The sequence below is a fragment of the Cucumis sativus genome, chromosome 6, assembly GCF_000004075.3.
Source record: "Cucumis sativus cultivar 9930 chromosome 6, Cucumber_9930_V3, whole genome shotgun sequence".
NCBI classification, from domain to species: Eukaryota; Viridiplantae; Streptophyta; class Magnoliopsida; order Cucurbitales; family Cucurbitaceae; genus Cucumis; species Cucumis sativus.
The window spans coordinates 4,337,846-4,364,112 of record NC_026660.2 but is presented as its reverse complement, the minus strand read 5'-3'; the positions used below and the strand labels follow the sequence as shown (position 1 = coordinate 4,364,112).

Below are 26,267 nucleotides of genomic sequence, written 5' to 3'. Positions count from 1 at the left end.
TACTATCATCTAATAGTTTTTTTTTTCTTTTAATTGTATGATCTTGGAAGTATCACATTTTGTTTAGACGATTTTTTTAAAGAAAGTAATGGTCATTTAACGGATAGTTACTATCCTTCCATATTTTAAGAAATTGAACTTAATTTTCAACAATTTATTGCTAATTAGCTTTATTCCAATTCAACAGATGTTGACTACTTATACATGTTTAAAGCTTCAAAAAGTAGGAGAGACTGGAATTAAGATGAATAACAAGAAGAAATACTATTGAAGATGAAGTTAGGCACAGCAAGTTGGGAATAGAAGGTGGAAAGAGGGGAGTAGTAAACACCACTCTATGTTCGAAGGAGTTTATATGCTCAACAAGAAAAATCAAATTTATGCTTTTAACTCCTTGTAGTATGCCTTGACACCTAAAATTAAAAAGGAGATCTATATGAGATATGGCCGGGTGAATTTTTATTATTGTACTTCAAATACTGCAATTATATAAATACACATACATATTATTGTGCCTCAAATACTACAAAATTAGGATGGCATGGTGAATTAAAAATATGGTTTTTTTTTCTTTATATAGAAGGGAAAGAAAACATTTTTTTTAAAAAAAAAGAAAACCTTTAAAAGAATAAATAGCACAAAAACACAATTCCCTTTTAATTATCATTTATTAACCACACATTCATTTGTATTTTTAATATTATATATATCCACAGTGAGTGGATATTAATAACCCTAACTACTAAAATTAATAAAGGCATGGATCTTAATTCCATGTCCATATCAATTGAGGAAAGTAAGTTGGATTATAAGATTTTATTATCCATAAAAAAAAGGATGGTTTGAAAGAGTTGACCATTTCTTGGTAAATATAAAAAGGAAACAAAATTTTTGGAAGCACTTTTTTTGGATCAGTCACTTTCCCAATATCACAACTTCTCACTATAATATTTTTAAATCTCTTGGCCTTTTTGAAAGTTTCTACCTAAATTTAAACAAACTATTGCTACACGTGTGGAACTCCTCCTTCTAGACTTTCATTCAACTATTTCCTAATTAAACTTATGTTTTTTTTCCCTTTTTCCTTCAAACCAAAGAAACATCAAATAGGTCTAAACATTTTTTTTCAATTATTGCCACTAATTTCTTTCTCCACCAACCATTGAAACATTAAAACATTAATCCCAGTTAAGATATTGATTTTGATCTAGTACTTCTACAATGGCTCTAATGCTTATCCAATACTCTACAAATAGGATGTATGTCTTGATATAAAGGTGATTTTTCCTTAATATCTTACAGTCAAGGGGTGGCTAACGTGGTCGTTTAATGAATAGCTATAACCCACAATCAAAGTAGTCTAGGTACGAGTTAAGCTCAAAGTATATCACTGATTGTCTGAGTATGAGTAGAATAGCTCACTATGGAGGGTGCATAGCTCATCGTTCAAAATTAGTCTTTGTTTTCAAATATATTTTAATTTGGTTATTAGAAATTAATTTAAATTGAAATTAGATTTAAAAAATTAATAATAATTTTAAGGAAAAAAACCAACAAAAACATGTGAGTGTATCTTCAAAACTTATGAAAGAAATACTAATAAACCTTCTTTTAAAGACAAAAAAATATTTACCTAACACTATTTTGAAGATTTATTAAAAATACAAAGAATCTAGACATTTGAAAAATACAACGATTAAAATAGAATCAACTCAAAGTAGAAAGATGAAAATGATAGTTCTGCACATAATCTATAATAGGACGTCCAGTACTCTAGAAACCAACACAGAACAAATACAAAATGAAAAACTAGGATCAAAATGAAATTCAAACCTAAAATGAAAAGAACAGAGAGGAGATGTGACGGGAAGAAATGTGATGGAAGAACAGCTAAGACAAAGCCAAACTAGATAATGTAAGTTGATGGTAGTTGGTGAGCTGTTTTGATCCGATGGATGATATCAGAGAGAAGGGAAGGGAGGGCCCTACACTTTTTCAGGTTTTTCTGATGAAATAAAGGGATTAAAACCCCACAAACGTTACCCAACTAGAGGGCACACCAAGTCCCAGATCCAGCATTTCTTGACCCTTTTGACTTTGAAATGTTCATAATTAAGTTAGAAATCCTCAAAATAAAGGGGTCTTGAGGACCACTAACCCATGGCTTTCAAGTCTGTCCTATTCCCAAGTGAATGATTTTATTTGCCAAACCAAGGCTATCTCAATTGACCCAGTCCAATCAAATCAAGCTGATCCTTGTTGCTAAGACTGTTTGATTGACCTGAAGAATCCATTTCATTCAGATTTGCTTCAACGAAATTGAAATTGAAATTGAGTCTACATCCCCAACCCACCTAGTCGTTGCTTTAGAAGAATTCTCTACGATCTTCTATGGCTAAGGAATTTAGCTCCAAACCACCCCCCAATCTTTCATATGTGTGTTTTGTTTTGAAAATAATTATTAGTTTGAGAAGAAAAGGGGGTGGGTGAGAACAAAGTACAATCTCATCAGTGTAACCGCAATCACAGAATGAAGTTGCTTAAATACTATGTAGAATGAGGGGTTATCTCATGTGCAAGGGTACTAAAGTCACCTAACAATGTATAAAGCGAACTGTACTAGTAGACATTGCATTGAATAAGCACAACTGATGTGAGTTAATAATAAACCAAAGGATTGTTTGACTAAAACCTAACTAGCTGCTTCAGAACTAACTTAACATTATTGGTATCAGGTGGAAGAGTACCGTTAAGAGAAGACAGCACAAGGTGTGCTCAGGAAAGGCCATTGACGAAGCCATTTGACGTGTCCTCTTCGCTGTCGCGAGTAACATCTGTCAAAAAGATGCTACCTGAATCACACCATCCGCCTAAGACATCCCTCCTGCTGCTCTGAAATATGACATAGAACTGATGTGTCATGTCATAATCATTTTCCCCAAACAACACGAGCAATTGTCTTTATATTGATTATAAGGAATTGACCAGTTTCTCGAAGACCCAATAATGGGATGATACAATTTTGAGAAATCAATGGATGATTTATCATATTAGGTCTACTTCAGGCAGAAAATCTTAAATTTGAATAAAGGATGTGATTATTTGTTAATATGCTTTCTCCAAACACCTCATTAATGGGAAATCAATCTGGACTTTCAACTATGACTGTTACAAAGATATCTTTATCATCAAAATTTGGTTTCTATTAACTCGGGGCTATGTTTGAAGGTAACATCACAATAGACTTATCAGCGGTTAAGATGTCAAGTTCAGTTTATTCTAAAGTGAAGTTACGAACATACCAACTTGACTTGCTCACTAAAATTATCCAAACGCAGCAATGAACTTTACATGGCTAATATAACTCCAAATTTAGAAAAGTATTTATTATTATTATTATTATTTGATACAAACAGCACAAAATTGATGCAACATACAGAGAAATTTAATACCTTACTAAATCCAAGCCAATTTGAGTCTCCTCTTAATGAAAATAATTTATTGCGTTCTTTCCACTGTCCACAAAAGGCCTGCATGATCTCCACGTTCAAGTTACTATTCAGAGAAGCCCCCCTTAAGGTATAGGAGCACGATACGAGGCATTATAAAGTCGCCTTCACACTTTCAAGTAAATGTATGATAATGAAATTCTTTGCTAAGTTTCACGGGAAATTGGAATTACTGAGGAAGTATGCAAGTTCACTTGACACCTCATCAAGAAGAAGGAATGAAATACACGTTAAGTACGGGTCCAAACAGGAGGTCTCAAAAATGAAGAATGCAGAACATGAGATTATACGGTTCATCAATATTATATATAATCAAATTAGTCAGGATATTGAGATGTAATTTCTTTAATGGAAGTATAGGCTTCAATTTAAGACAAAAAAATAGAAATGGGTAACTAGAAAAAGAAATAACCCACAACAAAAAGACAGCAAAAGAATAGAGAGACAAAAAAAAAAGTTTCAATTGTTTTTTAATTTTTCGTTGATAAATATATTATAAAAAGGCAACAAGCCTCTTCATTTGTAAGTAATGAAATGAGACAAATGCTCAAAATACAATCGATGTGACAAAATAGAAATAACCAACAAGCTAAGGTACAATGCAAATACTTAACAAGAGTTAAAAAACTAAAAATTAATTCACTTTACTTTTAATTTTTTCTTCACAAAACACCCACTTCATGTGTTTTCACAAAACAAAAAAGATTTCAGTTGTTGATAGTGCACGTTTAAGGTAATTTTTAATTTAATTATCTTGAATTATTTAAGGTATAAGTTGGTTTATTTAGGATTAGGTTACAGAGATGTTAATTAAGTTAAATTGGAAGATTAAGAAAAATGTGATTTGGTGGAACGTTGATTAAGTAATTAAATATAATATATATATAGGGCATTTTTAAAAATAGAAAAATAAATTAAAATATTTACCAGCTATAGCAAAATTTTAGATTCTATCAATGTTAGTGACTATCAAATGTTTGTTATTGATAGAATCTGAAATTTTGATATAACTCGTAAATATTTTGTCAAATTTGCCATTTTAAAAAAGGGACAACCTTAGCCGTGAGGAACAATTAACTTAAATGCTTCGAGAAAAGTATGAATTAAAGTAGTACTCAATTAGGATTTATGTGTTCTAAAGTCTCATAATTTATTAGTTGATTAGTTTAATTATTAATTATGCAATATTAATTTGTGTATTAATTAGAAAAATCCAAGGTTATTGTATGATCTCATATCAAATAAGACTTTAGAACACATAAATCCTAACAATGACTCTCGTGGCACATTTGGCCAAAGAAGAGTTAACCTCAATTTCAATTTTTTAATGAAAAACACTCTCTCGGTGATGCACTCGGTCGAGAGAGATCGAGATAAATCCTTCAAAGAGTTTTTTAAATTTGAGAAGAATCTCAGGGTTGATTTTGTCTGATTAACCCTGAGAAAAACAAAATTATGAGTTTTTCTAAAAGTGTGCTACTCTTAAAATATAAAACACAAAAGAGGCTAATTTTGTCAATTTCTCAACATTGTTACCTTGAGAAAAATAGATGAGACCAGTTTTGGTTTTCTAGGCAAAGATACTCTTAAGTATAGTGAAATTTCATCCACACAAGAGTTAATATGTCAATGAGAGACTCCTTGCACTTGACAGAGGAACCATAATAATTGAGAAGCTTACCTCATAGTCAACTCCCTGGACATAAATGCAATCAGAGTCAATTGATGAGAAAGACAATCCCGTAATCTGCGAATGCGAAAGATGGGGGTATTTGGTAACTATACAGCTAAGTAATTTTCACATAAGAGTAAAGAATGCATCAAAACATCTTTAAGAACAGGGAAAAGGTGTTACGTTGACCACTAGCCATCAACTAATGGCAGATCTGTCTTCCAATACGCAGTAGAGATCATTATTATGCCTTGCCGGTTCACAGAAGTACAAGCATTACCATCTTATGAACCCATTAGTATTTTGAGGAAAATAGTCGAGAACTAGCCTTTTTACATTTAAATGGATATTGTAAAAAATTGATGTGTAATCCAAATAATAATATTTGGTTCAATTCTTTCTTTTCGACCAGATCTTATCATTGAACATTTGAATAACATGCCCACAATGACTCTTTAATGGCATAAAAAACATTCACTGCCACGTGCTCTTAAAATACAAAACAATATTGACCTAAAGTAGATAAAGACCAGCCAATGCCAGCTCTACGACGACCTTCATGACCACAAAAATCAAAAGAAACCTACTCTTTGGAAACTGGAGGGAGGGGGGATCTCACTAACCTCATACTTTGAGCAGTGAACCCATCTTGATAATGCTGACCACCTAAATTAGAGTGTGAATTTTGTCATTTAGTCGTGGTGAAGCAACTGAAAGCATGATAACCACGATAATACTCTATTTTCTCATCACATATCCTTGTAGAGCGTAAATGACAGAATACTGACGATCATGTAGAGTCAATATAATTATACTATTATGCATCAGCATGTAATGAACTTCTGTATTGTTAAGAAAAAGAGTTTTATCGAAAGTGTATGCGTCAAGAGTTAGAATTTCTTAAGCGAACCTCCATGCATGAAAATATTTCAAATAGATAAACCTGTGTTCTGGTCTCAAAAAACTTCTGTACAAAAATCAACAACTAGGGAGAAAGGAAACCTATTAAAATTGTATTTGTAACAAAGTTCAATAGCAATCACCTTCGAGGATCATATATCGTTACAGTTCGATCAGCACCACCCACCGCAATATTACCATTTGAGGAAGTGCAGACAGCATAGAAATTATCACCAATAGAGCCACAGATTCGTTGCAGACAACCACCCTTTTCTTTCATTCTCAAATCCCAGATTGTCAACTGCAGTTATTGAATTAGGTGAAAAAGAGAGCCCATGGAAGATGAAATAAAAGATCCATTGAGTAAGTACTGCCTCATAACACTTCTACCTGACAACCTTCGGTGACAGCTAACACAGAGCTTCCATTCCCAAAAGAAGGATTCTGAATGAAGGTCAATGCGGTTGGATACAACAGTCTGAAACGGTTATTTAAAAAATAATAGTAACCTTAATCTTTTACAGAATTCGTTTGATGACAAAATAAAAGTGAAGCAAAAAAAGGCCATAATATGCCATCACAAACTCAAAGACACAAACTGGCATCTCACGCATTATTTCTCAAAGTACTCTCGACTCAAGGGAGAAAACTTCTTATTAGCATGTATAGTGCAAATAAAGCAATCCAAGAATAATTCAAGAGTCTTGTTACGGAGCTCAAAAAGGCAAACCCAAGGCATCTTTCATCATTCAAAACTGAAGTGAAACAAAAACATTAAAAGCAAAAGAAGATTGAACCATTCAAGTTCATGCATTCACATATTTCTAGCAATTCACCCTTCACAAATTTCTCATAAATCCTTCTAGCTCGAATCCTATTGGAATCTCTTGCTAAGTACCTATTGTCCTCATAGACTCCTACAAGACTTTTCAGGTCAGCCCAAAATGATTCTATCATGGTAAGAAGTAGGATCATGAAGCACTGTGTCCAAATTCTCATGTCATTAGTGGAAAGAGAATTCAAGGGACAATGAAACGAGACCTTTTTAGAACCATCAGAACCAGCACTGTATTTAGGGAGAATTTCTGGTAAGCTTGGTAGGTGAAAGAAGGGACTCACTCCGATGAATGGAAGAGCCCCTGCTCATCTGCACTGTTTTCTTTTTTCCTTTTCTTTTTCTCTCTTTTAAATAAGAAACTGAAACAACTTCATTTAAATACCATCTATTCCAAAATCCAACCCACCGTCCCTTTATTACTCCTCTATCTTTAGAGCTCCAAAAAGAGAGAGGTGTATGTAAGGGTCCTAGTTAGAGATATATGGGGTTATTAATAGAGTATTAGCAGGATTAGTAGAAGGGACATATTAGTAACTAGATAGTAAGTTGGCTAGCGATTTTTAGTTATAAACAAAGAGTTGGGTTGAGGGAAAGGGGTGAAGAATTTTGTGGGATTTCCTTGTGAGGGTATTTGGGAGAGTCTTAGCCCCCTCTAAAGGCTAGTGGTTACTTCTTAATTGTTTTTACCATATTATAGCATATTTCCAATATATTTTCATATAATTCCATCACTTAGCGTTTTTGTTTATTCTTTCTGTTCTTTGAGTGTTTCCTTGTTAGATTGAGTACCTAACTGTGTATTAGGAAGTTAACTAACATGAAAAATCTGAAGGGAAGCAACTCAATAAATGGAAAATTGTTATAGAGAGGACAGTTTCAATGTGAATGTTCATTTTTGCGCCATTGGATGTTGATGAATTTTAAACTGTTTGTTTTACCCTTAGAATGACAATCTTGGGCATGCACAGTAATTCGGCAGCCTATTATCATGGGTTGCAAAATCTTTGATGTTGTACTTGTTGGGGTTGATGTCCTAGATCTTGTGATCTTGTAGTTTGTAATTGTATCATACAAACTTTTTATTTATCTAATAAATAAAGTGTTTTATTTTATTTGACATTTAGTTGCATTAACCCATAATACCAATAAACTAACATCCAAGGTTATCTTCTATAACCTAAACATGTATGTGGAGACATACAAGTGGATCATGTTTAAGTGATAACCTAAATGGTCTGTAGTAGATGGATAAGGTTGGATACCTCATCCTGATGACACTACGAATATAGCTTGATTTGTAGTTGTTACAATTTTTCTAAAGTGCATACAAATGATTTGATCCTAATCATTCATGTCTAGACATTAGAGCAAGGGTATTTTATACTAAGAGTTTGTATAAGACTAGACCATAAAATGAATAGTCTCTCCTATTAACACCGTTACTTGTTGAGACTACATTTCACCGGATGACCATACGTGACTTGACTTGAATCCTGAATGAGTTGTGAACTTCTGCCTATGAAGGCAGTCCTTTGATTTGCATGGGTGAGAGCGGCCTATGTCGCCGACTCAATATGCCTACCATTTTGGGGATTCACCTGATTGGAGAGCTGGAAACACAGCTACGCAAGAAGGAATTCACTCATTGTCTATGGATAAAGTAAGTAAAGAAATTGCTCTCTTAAGGGCTGATTCAAGGGCTTGAACAAGTGGCGCCACACCCTCTCTTGGTCCGAGAGAAGTTCAGTTATAGTGAGACTATAATTATTGTTCATTAGAGGAAACAATGGTACTTAAGGAGTTAGATGTAACTACATGGGCGAAACGGCATTTTTAGCCTAGTTGTACTTACGAGCAACTTGTGAAGTGTCATTGCCCTATTGATTGGTTATATCTAATGAACATAAAAATATATTTATAGTAAGAAGAGTGCAACTATTAGTCTTTAGTGGAATGACTGATAGTTAATTAATAGCAATTAATTTAATTAAAGAGTTTCATTAATTAATTTCATATCATTTGAGCTTCGATTTGTAGGTACATTAAGGTCTCCTTGTTAGCTCAATAAGGATAAATGAGAATCAAATTTATTTTGGTTTAATTTGAATTGTTCAAATTGATTAAAGGGAATAAATTGTCTATGATATAATTAATATAATGTATCATATAAAGTTTGTATGAGAGAAGTTAATGTTTGAATACGATTCAAATAATAATAATAATATGAATAAGATTCATAAATAAACTATAGATTAAAATTAATATGGATTTGATTTATATTAGAATTATAGATCATATGAGAGATCTAAATGATTGGTTATATTATATATGGTATAATATAAAGTTTATATTATATGAGATATAATATAGTTTAAATTTATATTAATTTTAAATTATAGAATAACTCCCAACGTGAGGGAGAGGGAGCTTCCTCCTCCCTCTCTTTTCACCTTTATCTTTGTATATCGATCTCTTCGTTCAAAATCCAAAAAGAAATCTCCCTAAATATTTTCCTTTTTCATCAAACCAAAAATCACATAAGCTCCACAAATTCTCTGTTAAATTTCACCTTGAGGATAACAAGGAAGATTTCGTGGTTTTCTTGGAAGATTCAAATAATTGTTGTTGGGAGAAATTCTGCGAAGGTTAGTCTTTTCTTCTTTTCCTCCATAGAAGCATGTTTAGATGTTTTCTCTCAATTTTGCGTGTTTCAAGTTGAATTTCTTTACACAGTGTTCACACGTCATGAGAATTCCATTTCTTCATTACCTCCATATCCTCACTGAAGAGTTTATGTTAGCTTATTAACTTTTACTGTCAACTATAGTTCCTAAAGCTAATAAAACCAACTAGAACACTGTTATGCTGCCTTCCTTGTAAACCCTGCCTTCAACGTGGATACACCTGATAAGACAATGAACCTCACCAAAAAAGGTAGCACAATAACTAGAATGAATAAACAACTTATGTTAGTACTTACGTTCGTAATGTCCGAACATGGACATCCTGGTCATAAACATCAACAGTTTTGCCAAAGCTATGAGCAACAGCTGCCTGTAAGAAATTAAAAAAACAGAGTACCTAGTGGGTTACAATTAAAAAAACAGAGTACCTAGTGGGTTACTGTAATGCGTAGGTGTAGATACATAGGGACAACGATAACATTTCTGGTTAAATAAAGATATAAAAGAGCATCTAGTATTTTTCTTTTTCTTTTATAGTCTCCTCTTTTCATTCTAAAGTCAGATTACAGGATGTAAGTGTGCATGGTGTCTGTATTAGAATTTGAAGCTTGAAAATTTAACAATGGGAGTCAACAAGCACTAACATAGTTTCACCTACGGTTCCAATATGCAAAACAAACATATAGAACCTTTTCATTCTGAAGTTGTATGTTTGTTTGTGTGTGTGTGTATTAGTATATGTGTTAATTAGTAAGCATCTCGAACTTAGCAGAAGGAATGATTCTAAGAGTTCAAAAATCATCAATTAAGAAATAGAAAACCGTGGACAATTCACTTGGACTGAAGCATAATCCTGCCCAGCTGCCCTCACCAAGACCTGAATCTCGAGGCAATACAGAATACGTAAACCTGTCTGCATCTGAAATTTCAAGAAGTATCGATAAGTTATTTTTACATTTGAAGATCCTATATCACAAAATAGAAGATGTATAACCATGTAGGAAAAGAAAAATATAAGAAGTATAGGTGGCAATACACAAAGAATGGAAAATAATCGTGTACAAGAAAGAAAAAAATAGAAAGAATATACAACCACCAAGTTTATTTGGTAATATAATAATTAACAGGCTTTGGATGCTTTTAGTTACTGTTGCTTTACAGCATTTTGCTTGCACCATCACAAAGTGAAGTTATGGAAACGACTGGTTGTGTACACATGCTAATACTCAACTCTCGCTCCTGTCACTCGTTGAACTTTCATTTCCTCTTTTTTCTTTGACATCTTTTTTCATGTTTCCCTTCCTTTAAACATGTCAATTAACAAGAAATGTGAATTTAAAAATATTAAAGAAAAAGAAAATTATATGAATGAACCATAAAAAGAGGAAAATAAATTTTGAGCAAGTATACAGAATTGAGAGCAAGAGCCGAGTATTACAATATATACACAACAAGGTCATTTCTGCAATTTCACTTCGCGATGAGTCTAATGATGCAAGCAAAGAGTTGTAAAACTTACGTTCTTAGAAAATTAAGACTATTGAAAAGAAGAAAAAGCTGAGCACTAGGTATACAAGGAAAACCATAGTACAGGAAGAAAAAACTGCGATAGTAGCAGCTCTTATTATTTTCAAATAATCAAAAGAGTACAAGAGAGAAGAATATATATAGTCTATAATAAACCCTAACAAAAAAGAAAATAAAACTTGGTTACAATAAATTACACAAATACTCTTCTAGATATAAACACTCCACTAGCTCCTAATTTCGAACAAAGACAAATTAAGTAATACATAGGAGGTCCACATAAAGGTCAGTTGAAAGTGGACATTGCAAAAAAAAAAAAAGGTTTACACAAAACAAAAACACCTTTAATTTTCAATTTTTCTTTTGTTTGGCAATGTCCAGTTTCAACTTGAATTAAGTTCCTAATGTTGACATTAGCAGCACCAAGTCAAGTTTTTTTTTTTTTATATAGAAACGACAACTTTCATTGAGAAAGAATGAAAGAATAAAATAGCATACCTTAAAACCCAGCCCAACAAAGCATCCCATCTATTAAAAGGGGTTCCAGCTAATTAAAATGTTTCATAAGAAAGAGTTACAAAAGGTCTTTGAAATTGAAGCTCAAAGGGGCACATGAAATCTAATCAAAGCCCAAACCTCACTATGGTCCCTCTCTCTATCACGAAACACCCAAACATCCCAAATCACAACGCACACCCCAGCAACCAATAAAAACACCTTTTTCCTCTGAAGGGTGGATGGAGGAGGAACTTCTCGATTGTAGCACAAACACTCCTTTGGCCAACAAAGTTAAAACCAAACTTCTACAAAAAGAGCTCTACACAGCACGCACATACTGACAATCCCAAAAGAGACGATCAAGGTCTTCCTTCACCTTCCGACAAAGCAAACAGCAAAAAGGTCCAACAAAAAAAGCCCTCCTCTTAACAAGCCTACCGACAATGTTAACCCGACCAAGTAAGACTTGTCAAATAAAAAACCTCTCTTAGGAACCTTAATCCTCCAGACCACATCATAAACAGATTCTAGGGGAGGGATCCAAGAGTAAACTGAACAAAGATTTACATGTAAAACCCTAACTCATGTTAGAACTCCAGACATGAACATCTCTTCTCCACTCCCCAAAACTGCACCCCTCAAGCAAAGAAAGAGGAGAGGCAACCTCCGTCATTTCCTATTGAACAAATTGCAACAGAACCGAAAGGATACATATTTTTATCATGTATTCTTTGGAATCTGTCGCAAACAATATTTCTATCATGTACAAACAATATGCAGCTTTATGAACTAATATTAAAGAACGATCCAAATATTTCGTGATGGAACTTGAACATAAATCATTGGTATTGAAATTCATGACAGTACAACAGTGTAAAGAAAATGTACCTTTGCCAGTGGCATCTAGTTTAGAAACAATGAGGTGACCATAGGAATCTACTGTCCCTAGTAATTGGTCGCTGGAACCTGAATTGATGCACCATATCAATTATTAAAAAAAAACAATAATAGTAATAATGAATCTTGGAGACTAGTTTGAGTAGTGTGTCCAACTCATAGAAAATGATGTATCATTTTTTTTTACGTGGTTATAGAAATAGATATTTCATCTATGGCATTCCATAGATGCACAGACATGTGTGAGAGAAAAAACTGACTTAACTATCAACTTCAGCCAGGACCAAGCTCTGTATTTCTGAGCGATGAGGACAGCGATTGAGTAATAAAGAGTCTAGAACCTTCAATGAGCATGGGCAGACGGATTGTGGCAGCATTAGAAATTCTCCTACTCTATACGTTGATGAATATCAAATAGGCCTTAAGAAAGTAGCAAAATACCATGACCAAAACTATGATATAAATATTGTACCTTTGTCTGTACGGGGATCAGTAAGCTATCTTTTCCCTCGAGGACTGATGATTCATCCATGGAAATCTATAGAAAATAAAATGGAATATATTGCAATCAATATTGAACATGAAATGAAAGACAGAGACAGAAGAAGATAGATTTAATACATTAACAATTAATGTTTGGTGCCACTGCATTCAAACAGTCACCTTATTTAGGTCTAACCTAACTATGTAGACTTAATCCCTAGCTTCAAGCATTAAACACATAAAGAAAGGGCAACAGCCAATGTGACAGCATCTACCACCCATATTTATAGGACGCTCCAACCCCAAGGTTTAGCAAAACTAACTTTTAAATGGCTTTGCATAGATAAGGTAGGTCACTCTCCTGGGGTTGAAGAAAGAGAGATGAGAGACACCAAACTCCAAATTAAATAACCACTTAAGGATGAGGACCAAACTTCTTTGAAAAAAACTGTAACATCTCTACCCATTCTAAAACTTCCCCATGATCAGGAGCCGTTCAAAGGAGAGGATTCCATGCATTCGCTCCCACATTGTTTGGCAGTAAAACTTCTAGAAATTGCTGGATAAAAAATCTCAGGTTTTTTCCTGTTAAAAGGGGATCAGAAACCCAAGAATAAGCACGAAACTCAACCACGGCACCACGGTACCACTGCCAACTTTCACATCAGAAAACTACATATCGCCTTGCAAGTGGAAATGACATGTCAAAGACTCGTATAATCAGTACCCACAGTTATGGCAATGAACCAACCATTGCTATCAATGCAACACTCCTTATCCTTAAGTTGCCAACTCCAAGCCCTCAGTTCGACATCCAATAAAACTACTGCCACCGTGACACCTAATAACAGGCCACAAAATATTTCTGAAGTTTTCCTCAATGAATTTGGCAATCTTGATTGATATCCAACACAAGAGAAAAACCAAGTATGAGCACTATAAAGAACATATTCGTTGAGAGTCAATTAACATTGACCTCATTTTAGCCTTTTAAAACTAGAAGAAGCACATAAATCTAAAAGCACCAAAGAATCAGTCCCAAATATTTACAGCCGCCCGCATTCACGACACCATTCTCACTAACAACAACAGAACGGCCCTGCTTTCTAACTGAATTCCGAAACAACAAAACTTCAAAACACATAAAACTATAAATCAGAGCAACACACAGCATACTAGTTCAACTTTCGCAAGACCAAGTCTCTGAAAAGCAGCTCAGGCAACAGCAGCATACCTGGAGTTTAAACACGCGAGAACCGGAAGCAATGAAGACCCAGCAGGAAGAACCGTCCGGACTAACCTAGAGAGGAGAAGAAGGGTTGAGATAGATTGAAAGAAATGGAATAAAGGGGTTAGGGTTGATGAAAGAGGTGGAAGAAGTAATGATACATACATGGAGGGCGAGACGAGTGGGCTGGATATTCCCAGGAGAAGGATTATCGATGAGAATGGACGGCACAACCGCCTTCCTCAGACCCTTTGCCTTCAACATTGCTTTGCTTTCCTGAAGCTATGGCGGACGGGGGAAAACTACGCCGGTTGACTGGAAGATGTGGTGCAATGGCCGCCAAGGTGACGGATGTGTGCTTAGCAGCGCCAATGATAGTTGGGGAATCAAATTTACGTTGGTACCAAACACCAGACTCCAAGTTATACTTGTTCAGTCGTAATAGTTTTGGCTACTTATATTAGTTTAGATTATAATGGTATTCATTTGTGATGTAATTGTTTTAGTGTAAGAAAGAAATAGCAAACACACTAGACCAAAAATGGCAACCAAGTGGGTAAGTGCAATAAACCTAGTTTCCAACCAACCTGTAAGGATGCATCACTTGAATTTTCAAACCGACCTAACAATGCTTTCAAACCGACCTAACAATGCTTAAGTGTTGGTTCGTAACTTATAATTTACCAAAAATTTCAAAAAGAGTTTAAAAAAAAGCACTTCAAGATGCAAAATGAAAACAAAGTTTGTGAGTGCAACAAACTTATTTTGAATCCAACCAAAAAGTATTGAAAACATATCTAAATATCACTTAAACTTTCAAAACGACTTAAGAATGCTTAAGTATAAGTACGTAATCCATAACCTACCAGAGTTACTTATCTACTTTATTCTTTTCACATTCTTGATAACTATAAAAACAATCTTTCCACTAAATTGATCAATTCTACATAATTTTATAATTGTTTCTCTTTGATCTATTAATTCCTATATTGCATTGAGAAAAATGCAAAACTTTAAGTTTGAGGTAGAGCGTCATCGAACCTTTTTGTTTGTTTTTCTATATTGTGTGTGTGATTTATTTGGTATAATTGTTAACATGCACATGTTATTTGAACATTTTCAATCTGAGCCTTGAAAAGTCTATGAAAGTTCCTTGTTGTGCGCTTTTGATATTGATTGTCCATATTGAGACTTGAATATGCACGTGGATTTTTTATCTTGGAAATAGAAGAGTAATATCCTTGTTATAATCTATAGTGTCCCTCTTTAAATCTGTCATACCATGAACATGTAGTCACCTTGATTTGCAAACTGTAACTTACCACGAGCATATCAAACATTGAGTATTATGTTTTTATTTTGCATAAAATAGAACTTTTTATCAATCTTAGCTTCTAACTTCTTTTTGAAAGGATAAGTTCCCTAAGCAGCGAAAAATTTTACATAACCATTTTTCAATTTAATTTGGGGATCCCATAATACTAATACATTGTTAATATTTAGAAATTAAATTCTAAAAGGGTAAGCATACTTTTAAATTAAAAGGTATAGATAATGGAAAACTCGAGTACCTTCTTATCCTCTATAATGAAATTGGTCTATGGAAACCAATGGGAATGGGTAAAAACTATTTCGCAGAGAGCAAAAACACATGTTTAATTAAGAAAAACTGTTTTTCTTATGCATATTAATAACTCCCTTTTACGAGAAGTAGGAGAAAATCAGAAAATTCTATTAATTTAAAAAATATTAAATTAGTAAAAATTTCAAACAAACTAATTAATATCTTATATTTAACTCAAAATTAATTTGAATCATGTTCAAATAATTCTTTCTTAACCAAAATATTCAATTCAGGTTGAATTAACATTTGAACTCATTCAAATATTTTATATTTCATAAATTATTTTTGAATCATATTTGAAAATTAAATTAATATAATAAAGTTTGATTAAAATATAAACTTTATATTATAATGTATCATCATACGTTATACTAATTTCCAAAGTAAATTTAAACATTTTAAATTACAATCAATATAAATAAATCTCGTTATCCTTTACAAGTTAGAAATGAGATCTAATTGACCTATAAATCAGAAACTACAATGATATAAGATTTATTGACTACACTCGTTAATCTCATTAATCAATATTTGTTAACTTTTATACAATCCACTAAAGACTCACAATTGAACTTTTCTCATCATATATATATTATTGTGTCCATAGATATAGACAAATAACAGTAAGTTAGTCATTCACGAGTGTTCGTAACACCAGTTGGGTCAAAATACCGTTCTACTTGTAGGTTTACTTGTCGTATTTGATAGTCGTCTCATATCACTAATTACTTGTCATATTTGTTATATTTGCAATTCGCAATATTACTTTTTCTAAATGTTTTTGTCATTCGATGTAATTTTCCTTTATACTAACATGTTTATTTGAACCATACTTTCAATTTTATATATAGCAACTTTTTCAATTTTTAGAAAACGTGATAGTTTCTCGATCGTAGCTTTCAAATTTCAATTTTGCACAAATAAAATCCAAAATTTTCAAATTCATACGTCTGTCTTTGACATTTTTTTAAAAAACTGATCAACTAAATTCACCTATTTCTAACTAATTCTTTTTTAAAAAATTAGTTATTTTTAGGTCAAAAATACTATTTTGATTGTCATAATTTAAATTTGTCAATTTTAGATTTTATAATTTGAATTTTCAAAATTTAATTCTCATTCTTTTAAGTAGAGGTGTAAAAATTACCCGAGCAACATGACAATCTGAATTACACAACCTATATTATTTGGTTTGAGTTGGATTAGTTTAAAATGTGGTTTGGGTTAAATTAAAATTTGGATTTTTTTCGAGTTGGATTAGGTATCAGGTTGAAAATTTTGAGTCAACCCAACCCAACCCGAATTAATTATAGATTATTCATTTATTTAATAAAATTAAACAACCTTATGAGTTTAAGGAGTTTTTATTTTTTATTAACTTGATGCAAAAACATATTTGATTTATTTTTTATGATTTTCGCTTACAAACATTAAAATTTAGAAACGAAGAAAAACAATAACAGTCAAGCCCAACCAAACTCATATCTTATGGATTGGATCTAACCCGTTTACACATCTACTCTTAAGAGCAAATTACATAAATGCAACTACTCTTGTATGTACGAGTAAGTTTTACAATTTTTTCCATTTTTAATAAAATCTTAAATTTAATTCATCAAAGTTAACTTTTACTAAAATACAATATGTGAATATATTTTCATAATTTGGAGTGAAAATTAAAATATTTATTAAAAAAGTGAAAACGAAATAACATTCACACTAAATTTAAGATTTATTGAAATTATAAAGAGTAAAGAATAAAATTGGACAACTAAAAATTTATGGACTAAAATTGAAGAGACTTAAAACTTAAAAAATATAGAGACCAAAATGATATTATAACTTTGTTTTTATTAATTTTAGAGTTTCAATCAATACCTTTGAATATTTTTTAAATTTTGTAAGAATAAAAATAACGGGATAAAATGCAAAAATCACCCATAAAGTACGGTAATAGTTACAAATATAACATTAAACTTTCAAAACAAAAAATTAGGCCATCAAACTTATACAAGTTTTAAAGATGAACTTTCAATTATGTAAATTTGTGGATTTAATTTTTATCATTTGTAAGCTCGTTTTGTTTAAGTTCCTTTTAAGTTTAGGGGCTAATTACACGTCCTAAATAATAATAACAATAAGAAAAACGATAAAATTGATAAAAAAAAATAATTATAAAATATATAACAAAATTTTATTTTAGATATATCAATAATAATAATAGCAATAATAAACAAAATAAAATAAAATTATTATCTTCTTCATCGGTGGCGTGGAGGCGCGAAGAGTAAACAGTCTACTGAAATTATCGTTAATGGATTCAATTCTCATACAATTATCCCAACCTCTATCACTCAGATCCACACTCCTCAACGCAATTCGAACACCACCTTCCATTTCTTCAATCTCCCTCGGAGGAAATCTTCACTTCCAGAGGAGGCACTTCAAGCTGGACAGCACTAAAAATGGAGGCACTGATACACAACGCGATCCCCCTTTCGACGAACCAGCATTCGAGGCCGAGAGGTCTCGCCTCGACGCCCAAGCTAGAAAATCTATGGCCGAAGCTTCAATAAGGGACACTGAAGGCGCTTCGGACGACGACCCAAAAGCTTGGAAGTGGGTCATCCGAAAACGCATTTGGGATTTCATGGAGTCGCAAAATGTCGCCGCCAATCCTCGTCCCGTTCACCATCGTATCCCTAATTTCATCGGTGCCATGGAAGCTGCTAATAGAGTGAGCTACCCGTATCCTGGTTTGTTTTTCTTGGAAAGAAAAATTTTTAGTCCGTCTTTTCAGTATTGGAAATTTTGATTTCTTCTGCGTATACCTGATGAAATGGAGTTGTATCAGTTGTGCGATTTGGAAGTATTTAGGAATTCACAGTGCGTGAAGGTTAATCCGGATTCTCCTCAAAAGGGTGTGAGGCTTCTTACGCTTACGGGTCAGTTCTGCTGATACTTTTAGATTAGCATCTTCTGTCATATACTATATCATTAAGAGACTATGTTTCAAGTTGATGAATTCGAATATTCAATGCTAGTGAACATTCAATGATTTTAAGGTCAAATTGCAAGTTCAGTCTTTGAACTTGTGCCTAACCGTTAATGAACTTTCAACTGTGTCAACAGGTTATTGAACTTTAAAAACCGTTTAATAGATCTTTGCAATTTCAGTTTTGTATCTAATATATCATTGAACTGCTGGATACTTTGAGTCTACTGGACACAAAATTGAAAGTTTAGTATTCTATGGTACACTAAATTTAAATTCATATCTAATAGATCATTATTTTTTTGAATTTATCCCGGACCTATTCGACAAAAAATTAAAATTTTTTGGACCTATTAAACAATTTTAAATTTTAGTGATTTGTTATATATAAAATTGGAAATTTAAGAACCTATTAAACATTTTTCAAAGTTTAAAGGCCAAATACACACAAACCTAAAAGTTCAGGGAGTAAACTTGGAATTTAGACTTATGTTTTCTTTCTTTTCTTGAAGAGAATTTTGTCTATACATGATTCCACATCTATGTACCTATATCTGCAAAAATATGATTAATGATTGGTAAATAAACGTTCAAGTAGTACTTATCAAGAAGAGAGTTCACCCAAGGATGTTAAACCTTACAAAGTCTATGTGCAAAACTGTACGGCAAAAGGAAAATTCAAGATATGTCAACTGGTGATGGCTTAGTTTATAACTAAAACTTGGAAATACAAGATCTACTGAAATTATGAATTTCCATGGAAAATCTGGTGGTTGGAAGTGTAGACAATGACGTTGTGACTTGGTTATTTCTGGTGGTTGAACAATACTGTGTAAGCTTTGACTGAGTTGTATATATCGTCTTTGACTGTGAATAAGCGAGAAAGCTTTCTTCATGTTAAATCATAAACCAAATGACGTTTTGATTATGATCAGGTGGCAAAAAATTGTTAACACCTCAGCCTCGGTTGAGAACAGGGTTTTTCTCCATAGTCGAATCTGGGATGTTGACTCCAGCTACCATTAAGGAGGCTTGTACTTCTGTTGGAGTAGCAAAGTATGGAAAGCCAATTGGACTGGATGAAAAGATTAAAGTTGATCTGATCGTTATTGGTTCTGTTGCTGTTGACCCCAAAACGGGTGCTCGGCTTGGCAAGGGAGAGGTAAGAGTTTTACTGTTGGCTTTACTTTTACATTGAAATGGCTGTATATAAAACATATTTGCTGGGGAGATTTTATAGTTCTCTCTTATTATGTCCCGTATCTTCTGTACAGCCATCTATGATCTATTTGTTTGCACATAACCTACATCTGTAGCTCATTTCTTGACTTCTTTGCCACTTTGGAAATGGAATGTATTTATTAAGGAACTCTTTAGATTGACTTTCTGAGTTCTTAAAAAGTTGTTTCTATATGCAAATGAAATGTTATTAAGTAGTTAGAAAGTCAACCCAACCTCATAATATTATGCAAGTGAAATAGTATGCTTCATTTTCTTTATGCTTCTTTATGCCTTAGGCGTTGAAGTTACTATTTTGACTTAAAAAAGTAATACATCTAATAGTGTTCTTAACGTTGAAAAATATCTAATAGATCCTTTAGACTTTCAATTTTGTGTCTAATAGGATTTTGACGCATTTGATATTTTTATAATTCACAGATATACTAAACATAAAATTGAATATAAAACTACAAGTTTATAAACCAAACTTAAAATTTACTCTACGCTATAAAATGCAGGGATTTGCAGAATTAGAATATGGAATGTTGCGATATATGGGAGCCATTGATGATTCGACTCTAATAGTTACTTCTGGTTGCGTAACTACTCTGCTTCAATCTTATTTTGTAGTTTCTCGTATTTTTTCCATTATTTTCAGCAACAATATGTTCTGTTACATAATTTAACTGGTGGAGATAAATTTCAGTGCTTAACATCTAAATATTCTTTACTATCAACTTAGACCATGCAACTTTAGCCGTGTTTAGATAGTTCAGGAGTTGACTTTTCGATATATATATAAATTTCAAACCTCTCTCATCCTCAAGAAAAAGAGAGCTTTTTCCAAATTTACTTGCATTAAACTATCGATTGAAGATAACTTTTGTTTAGCAGTTAAGATATTTTGTGTCCAAAGGGCTGTTGGTTTAGAACGATGGTGATAGATATGACGTTGAGATGTTTTAGATTCAAATGGATAGCTTACATTTTACTGAGTTCCCTTTGCTTCATACATTTCAAAGTTCGTATTATCTTGGTGCTTTTGGCTGTGAATTTTCATCAAATGTCCTGTCGTAATACAAACTTCCAATTCTCTGGCAGTGCATGATTGCCAATTGGTTGATGATATTCCAGTTCAGAAGCTATTAATCCACGATGTGCCTGTAGACATTGTATGCACTCCGACGCAGGTCATTTTAACCAACACGAAAATTCCTAAACCCCAAGGTTAGCCGCTTATTTGCTTTTCTAATGCCAAACTCCCCTCTTGAAATACAAGTTCAATCCTTCAAGTATCTGCATCTATATTCAACATTTGTAGACTTTTAAGCAAAATTTATCACAGTATAGTTACCTCTTCTTTTCAGTGCATATCTCAAAAGATTAGTGCAACAGATTTCAATTTGCTTGAGATTTGAGTCTTATGATTGAGTTTGTAATATCAACTGATAGAGTCATATATACAACCCAAATATTTTGAATTGCAGGCATTTACTGGGAAATGCTGTCTCCTGAGAAGCTGAGCCAAATTCGAATACTCAGGGAGCTCAAACGTCGGATCGAGCGGGAGACCGGAAAACTGCTGCCATGTGGTCCGTCGGAGAAACTTCCACCTACAGCTCAACGAACCTCGAAACCTGGAAAACGTGCATTGTCTAAGAAGTGAACAAGGGGAAAGTGGAGAAAGAAAGAAACCTAATGTCTTTTTTCCTCTTCATTATGAAGTTTCAATGTTGAATAAGCACTCTCCTACAACATACGAGGAAGATATGAAAGTAACATAGAAATGGAAATATATAGAGGGCGTGGTTTTCTTCCCTCGATCTTTTATTTGTAAACACGAATACCATAACTATTGTCTAGCAAAATGAAGGAATGAGAAAAAAAAGAAGAGTTCTACAGTAGTCAGATGTTTCATGAAAATTAGGAAAAAAATAAAAAAAGAAACGCTAGAAGGAGGGCTTGAACCTCCGACCTTGTGGTTAACAGCCACACGCTCTAACCAACTGAGCTATTCCAGCTGCTGTTATTTAGTTCTAATATATTTGGTTTTAATTATATATCATTAGAGTGTTCCGCAAATACCTGAAGAAATGAAGTTGCATCAGTTGTGCGATCTGGAAGTATACAAGGATTCGTAGTGCATGAAGGTTAATCTGGATTACACGAAGAAGGATGTGAGGCTTCATACACTTACTGGTCAGTTCTCTTGTTTTTCTAGTTTGGTTGTTTGCTCTCTATAGATTATCTACCAACGGTCGTCAAACTATGTTTCAAGTTGATTATGAATTCAAACACTCATTGGCAGGCTTAATTGGCGTTTTTTTAATGTCACTTGATCTCTTCTCTAGTTACTGATGATAGTCTGATCAAATTGCAAGTTCGATGTTTGAAGTTATACTCTATTTGATCCATGAACTTTAGAAAATGTCTAATAGGTTCTTGAACTTTTAATTGCGTACAATAGATTCAAAAAGTTTAAAAAAGTGTTGAGTAGATCTCTAAATTTCAAAATTTCTTTCATTAATTTCTTAACTTTTAGTTTTAGATCTAATAGCTATGTGACACATTTGAAAGTTTAGTGTTACATTTTACACATAATTTGAATTCATATATGTTAAAAATTAAACTAAAAATAAAATTCAAATTCATATGTTATAGACTTCAAATATTTTTTAAAAATTTTGAATAGGTAAGAGTTCTATTAGGTACAAAATTAAAAGTTTTTTTTTTACTTATTAGACATTTTAAAATGTTGATAAACTTTTATATGGAAAATATGAAATTTTTTTATCTATGGGATGCTTTTGAAAGTTCATAGACCAAACAGATGCAAACTTAAGTTTGAAAACCTAAACTTGTGATTAAACTTACGGTAATTTTTTTCTGTTTGTTAGGGGACCTTTGTTATATGATACTCATTCTAAGCATGATTTAATATATGTGCACCTACATTTGTCACACTCCCTCCCAAACCATCTACTCTAGACTCGAGAGACGACGTGGAGTCAACTGATACCTCATTTGTCTCAATAATACTTGTTGACCATAACCTTTAAACCCTTACTTAAAATTTAGTGAAAGCATATAACTCGTCTGTTAGAGAAAGAAAGTTTAAGTGCAACCCATCTTATTTACCAATTTTTAGAAAACATTTACAAAGATCTGGACTAGAATACACTTAACACAAATCAATTTTTAGTATCCACGTCGCAACTTGATAATTTTACAAATTCTCCTATTAGATTGGTCAACATAGCAACAAAAGCTCAACTCAAAAAAACATAATCTTTATTTGAAAATTGAAAAAGCATTTGAAAAAATGAGCTAAAAATGTCGAGTGAGTCATGCTTTCTAAAACACTCTTTCCAAATATGTTTTCCAAATAGTTATGCTTAATGCTCAACCTTGAACACATAAATTATTGTAAACATAACATAGTAAAGCTTCATAAACATTTCATAAATTTCTTAACCAATAAAAACTACATTAAGCTAGCACATACCAGATTCTAGCTATACATTCATAATTTAACATAGGTCAGTATAACTTAACCTTCCCCATAGGTACCTGTTACTTCACTCATATAATCGCCCCCATAGGCACCTGTTACTTCACTCATATAATCGTTCTAGGCCCCTCTATAAAGCCTCCACATCAGTAGTTGGAAATCATATGTGCACTTTCAAAGGTAATTTGTATAGTGCAGACATAGCTTAATGAAAAACATTTAAATGCAAGTTGGTTATAAAACTTGAAATTCAAAACATTTAAATGCAAGTTGATTGTAAAACTTGAAATTCAACTTAGAAATCTTAAGCATTTAAGTAAATCATTTTAAGTAAATCATTTAAATGCAAATCACTCACATGTTATTGCTTGTGCAACTTAAAATCATGCTTTATAAATTTTTAAAACAAAGTATCACTTACAAACTTGAGGTTTTTCTCCTTGGCTTGAGAGAATGCTCCAAATTTCACCTATCCTGAAAACAGAGGATTTATACTTCATTTAGTTCCTAAAATAATTCAGAAAATATCTAAACTTCAAGAAAAAATTGCTAAAACACCTAAAAGTGGCACATGGGCTTGTTGGAACGGAAGACATAGGTGGCAGGTTGCATGTGCATGCACCGACTCAGGGTCTAACCCGTGCTAACCTCGCATGTCGCACGCACCTCATGGACACACGTTGTGCGCTACTTGTCTGCGTGTGAGACGGGTCGTGTGCTCAAATGTGTCGCGCATCATGCCCTGTGCATGACTGATCTTGTTTGCGCATGCAGGGCCTAGATGTGCGCCTCACATCGTCTAATCGTGTGGTGGACATGCTAATACTCAACTCTCGCTCTCGTTACTCATTGAATCTTCATTTCCTCTTTTTTTCTTTGACTTTTGTTTTTCATGTTTCCCTTCCTTTAAACATGTTAATTAACCAGAAATGTGAATTTATATTAAAGAAAAATAAAATTATATTAATGAACCATAAATAACTCATAATCTATCCAAATGTGTGAAAAAAAGCACTTCAAAATCCAAAAATGGCAATTTTGTGTGTAAGTCCAGAAAACTTAGTTTTAAACAAACCTAAAAAGTGTTCAAAAGGTGTATAAGCTTTCAAAATGGCTAAGCAATGCTTCAGTGTAAGTTCGTAACTATAACCTACAAAAAAAAATCAAAAAATTATGAAAAAAGCACTTCAAGACCCAAAATGACAACTTTTTGTGTAACGATAACAAATTAAGTTTCAAACAAACCTAAAAAGGGTTAAAAAGGTACTAATCTTTCACAACGACAAAAAATACTCAAGTATAAATTTGTAACCATAACCTACCAAAAAGTTCAAAAAGTATGAAAAAAGCATTCAAGACCTATAATGGCAACCAAGTGTATAAGTGTAATATGCTTAGTGTCAACGAACCTAAAAGGTGTTCAAAACGTGTTTAAGCTTTCAGAACGACCAAGGTGGATGTAGTGTCAACATTGAGGGAGCAACTAACCGTGGGGAATTTACATGAAGATAAGTTTTTTAGAATTTTAGTGTGTTAAGCCGTCAGTGACAATGTCTAACGTCTTTTGACTTGGGTAATGCACCAGATACTCACGTTACATGTTTTTGGTTCTATTGTGAATGATTAAAGTCAATTACCAACTTGCACTTTGATTTGACATCCATCACTCATGCGCTTGTTGTTTTTCAAATAGGATTTACTTAATTAGCGGTGGTTATTACAATATTGCATAATCCTCACCCTAAATAGCTCCATAACGTGCTAAAAATCATAAATTACACTTCTATACAACTTAATTGACCTTATTAAACCAAGATTTGGAATATACTCTCAGCCCATGAGATAAAAACGTTATGCAAATGTCTTGAATAAAGTAGTATTTGAAAAGCATAGATAGTGAGCACCAAGAAAAGATAAGAAGTTGGCATGAATTGAAACGGATTGTCCAATCACAAGACTTATTATAAAAGACTCTTTGATTCTATTCAAACCATAATTCTGATAGGAGTGCTTTAATTGCATTCAACCGTGATCTGTCTACAAATTGTATAATAGTTTTTCGATGGCCATGCATACGTAAGTGTCAAAGTTGACATAAACCGTATTTCGTCTTATGTGACAGGTGTGCAATCCGACATGGTCTAAGAATGTTAATGAACTTGTTAGTACTCGTGGGTTCTCCCAAAACCAAATAATAGTCTGGAGACCATTGTAACACAATTTTCAAATGTCTTCTCTACCTAAATCACAAGTCAATGAATTTGTCTATTTTGGTATGATGAGAGATTTAAAATTTTTTATTAAAAAATCGACTAACTTAGATAATTCCTATAAATAATTTTATAAAAAATTAAAATTTTCACTAGCCATTTTATATGATTACAACAATTTGAATCTAAACAAAAATATCAAATAACTTAAATTGTGTGGTACAATAAAATAATTACCTACTAAGATATTCATGTATATAGTCTAAATTTAAACGTTTAATTTTAATATATTCATTTCATTATCTCTTCCTATAAAATATTGACTTACAACAAGTGAAACAATTTAAAACATTTAATTTATAATTGTTATATTTTAAAATTGATAAAAAAAGGGGAGAAATTTACCTAAACAGAAGAAAATGGAAAGTATTTACCTCGTGTAACAAACAAAAACTTTGAACTTACAATTA

At 32.8% G+C, this 26,267-nt stretch overlaps 2 protein-coding genes and 1 non-coding gene across 7 annotated transcripts; 1 reads left to right on the top strand and 2 right to left on the bottom strand.

Moving 5' to 3' along the window:
• Window positions 1-123: 123 nt before the first annotated feature.
• Window positions 124-14,670, bottom strand: LOC101213824. 5 transcript variants are annotated; one of them, XM_031887959.1, is made up of 14 exons: window positions 14,402-14,667; window positions 14,243-14,308; window positions 12,998-13,063; window positions 12,791-12,866; window positions 12,517-12,594; window positions 10,425-10,522; window positions 9,900-9,973; window positions 6,472-6,559; window positions 6,225-6,382; window positions 5,805-5,847; window positions 5,191-5,256; window positions 3,453-3,530; window positions 2,748-2,892; window positions 124-413 (listed from the first exon to the last, which is right to left on the bottom strand). In XM_031887959.1, the coding sequence occupies exons 1-13, from the start codon at window positions 14,498-14,500 to the stop codon at window positions 2,776-2,778; spliced, it is 1,107 nt and encodes a 368-aa protein (XP_031743819.1). In that variant the 5' UTR covers window positions 14,501-14,667; the 3' UTR covers window positions 124-413; window positions 2,748-2,775. The 5 variants fall into 5 exon arrangements, with proteins under 5 accessions (XP_031743819.1, XP_011656633.1, XP_011656631.1 ...); XM_011658331.2 differs by lacking the exon at window positions 124-413 and having other exon boundaries at window positions 2,488-2,892; window positions 12,791-12,918; window positions 14,402-14,666; XM_011658329.2 differs by lacking the exon at window positions 124-413 and having other exon boundaries at window positions 2,488-2,892; window positions 14,402-14,666.
• Window positions 14,671-18,118: 3,448 nt separating this feature from the next.
• Window positions 18,119-22,134, top strand: LOC101222878 (5-formyltetrahydrofolate cyclo-ligase-like protein COG0212). Its single transcript, XM_004140915.3, has 6 exons — window positions 18,119-18,597; window positions 18,715-18,805; window positions 19,791-20,017; window positions 20,595-20,670; window positions 21,178-21,303; window positions 21,564-22,134. Exons 1-6 carry the CDS (start codon window positions 18,175-18,177, stop codon window positions 21,740-21,742), a joined length of 1,122 nt encoding a protein of 373 aa, XP_004140963.3. The 5' UTR covers window positions 18,119-18,174; the 3' UTR covers window positions 21,743-22,134.
• On the bottom strand, window positions 22,024-22,097 carry TRNAN-GUU. Its single transcript has one exon. It is a non-coding gene; the product is annotated as a tRNA-Asn (tRNA).
• Window positions 22,135-26,267: the final 4,133 nt, after the last annotated feature.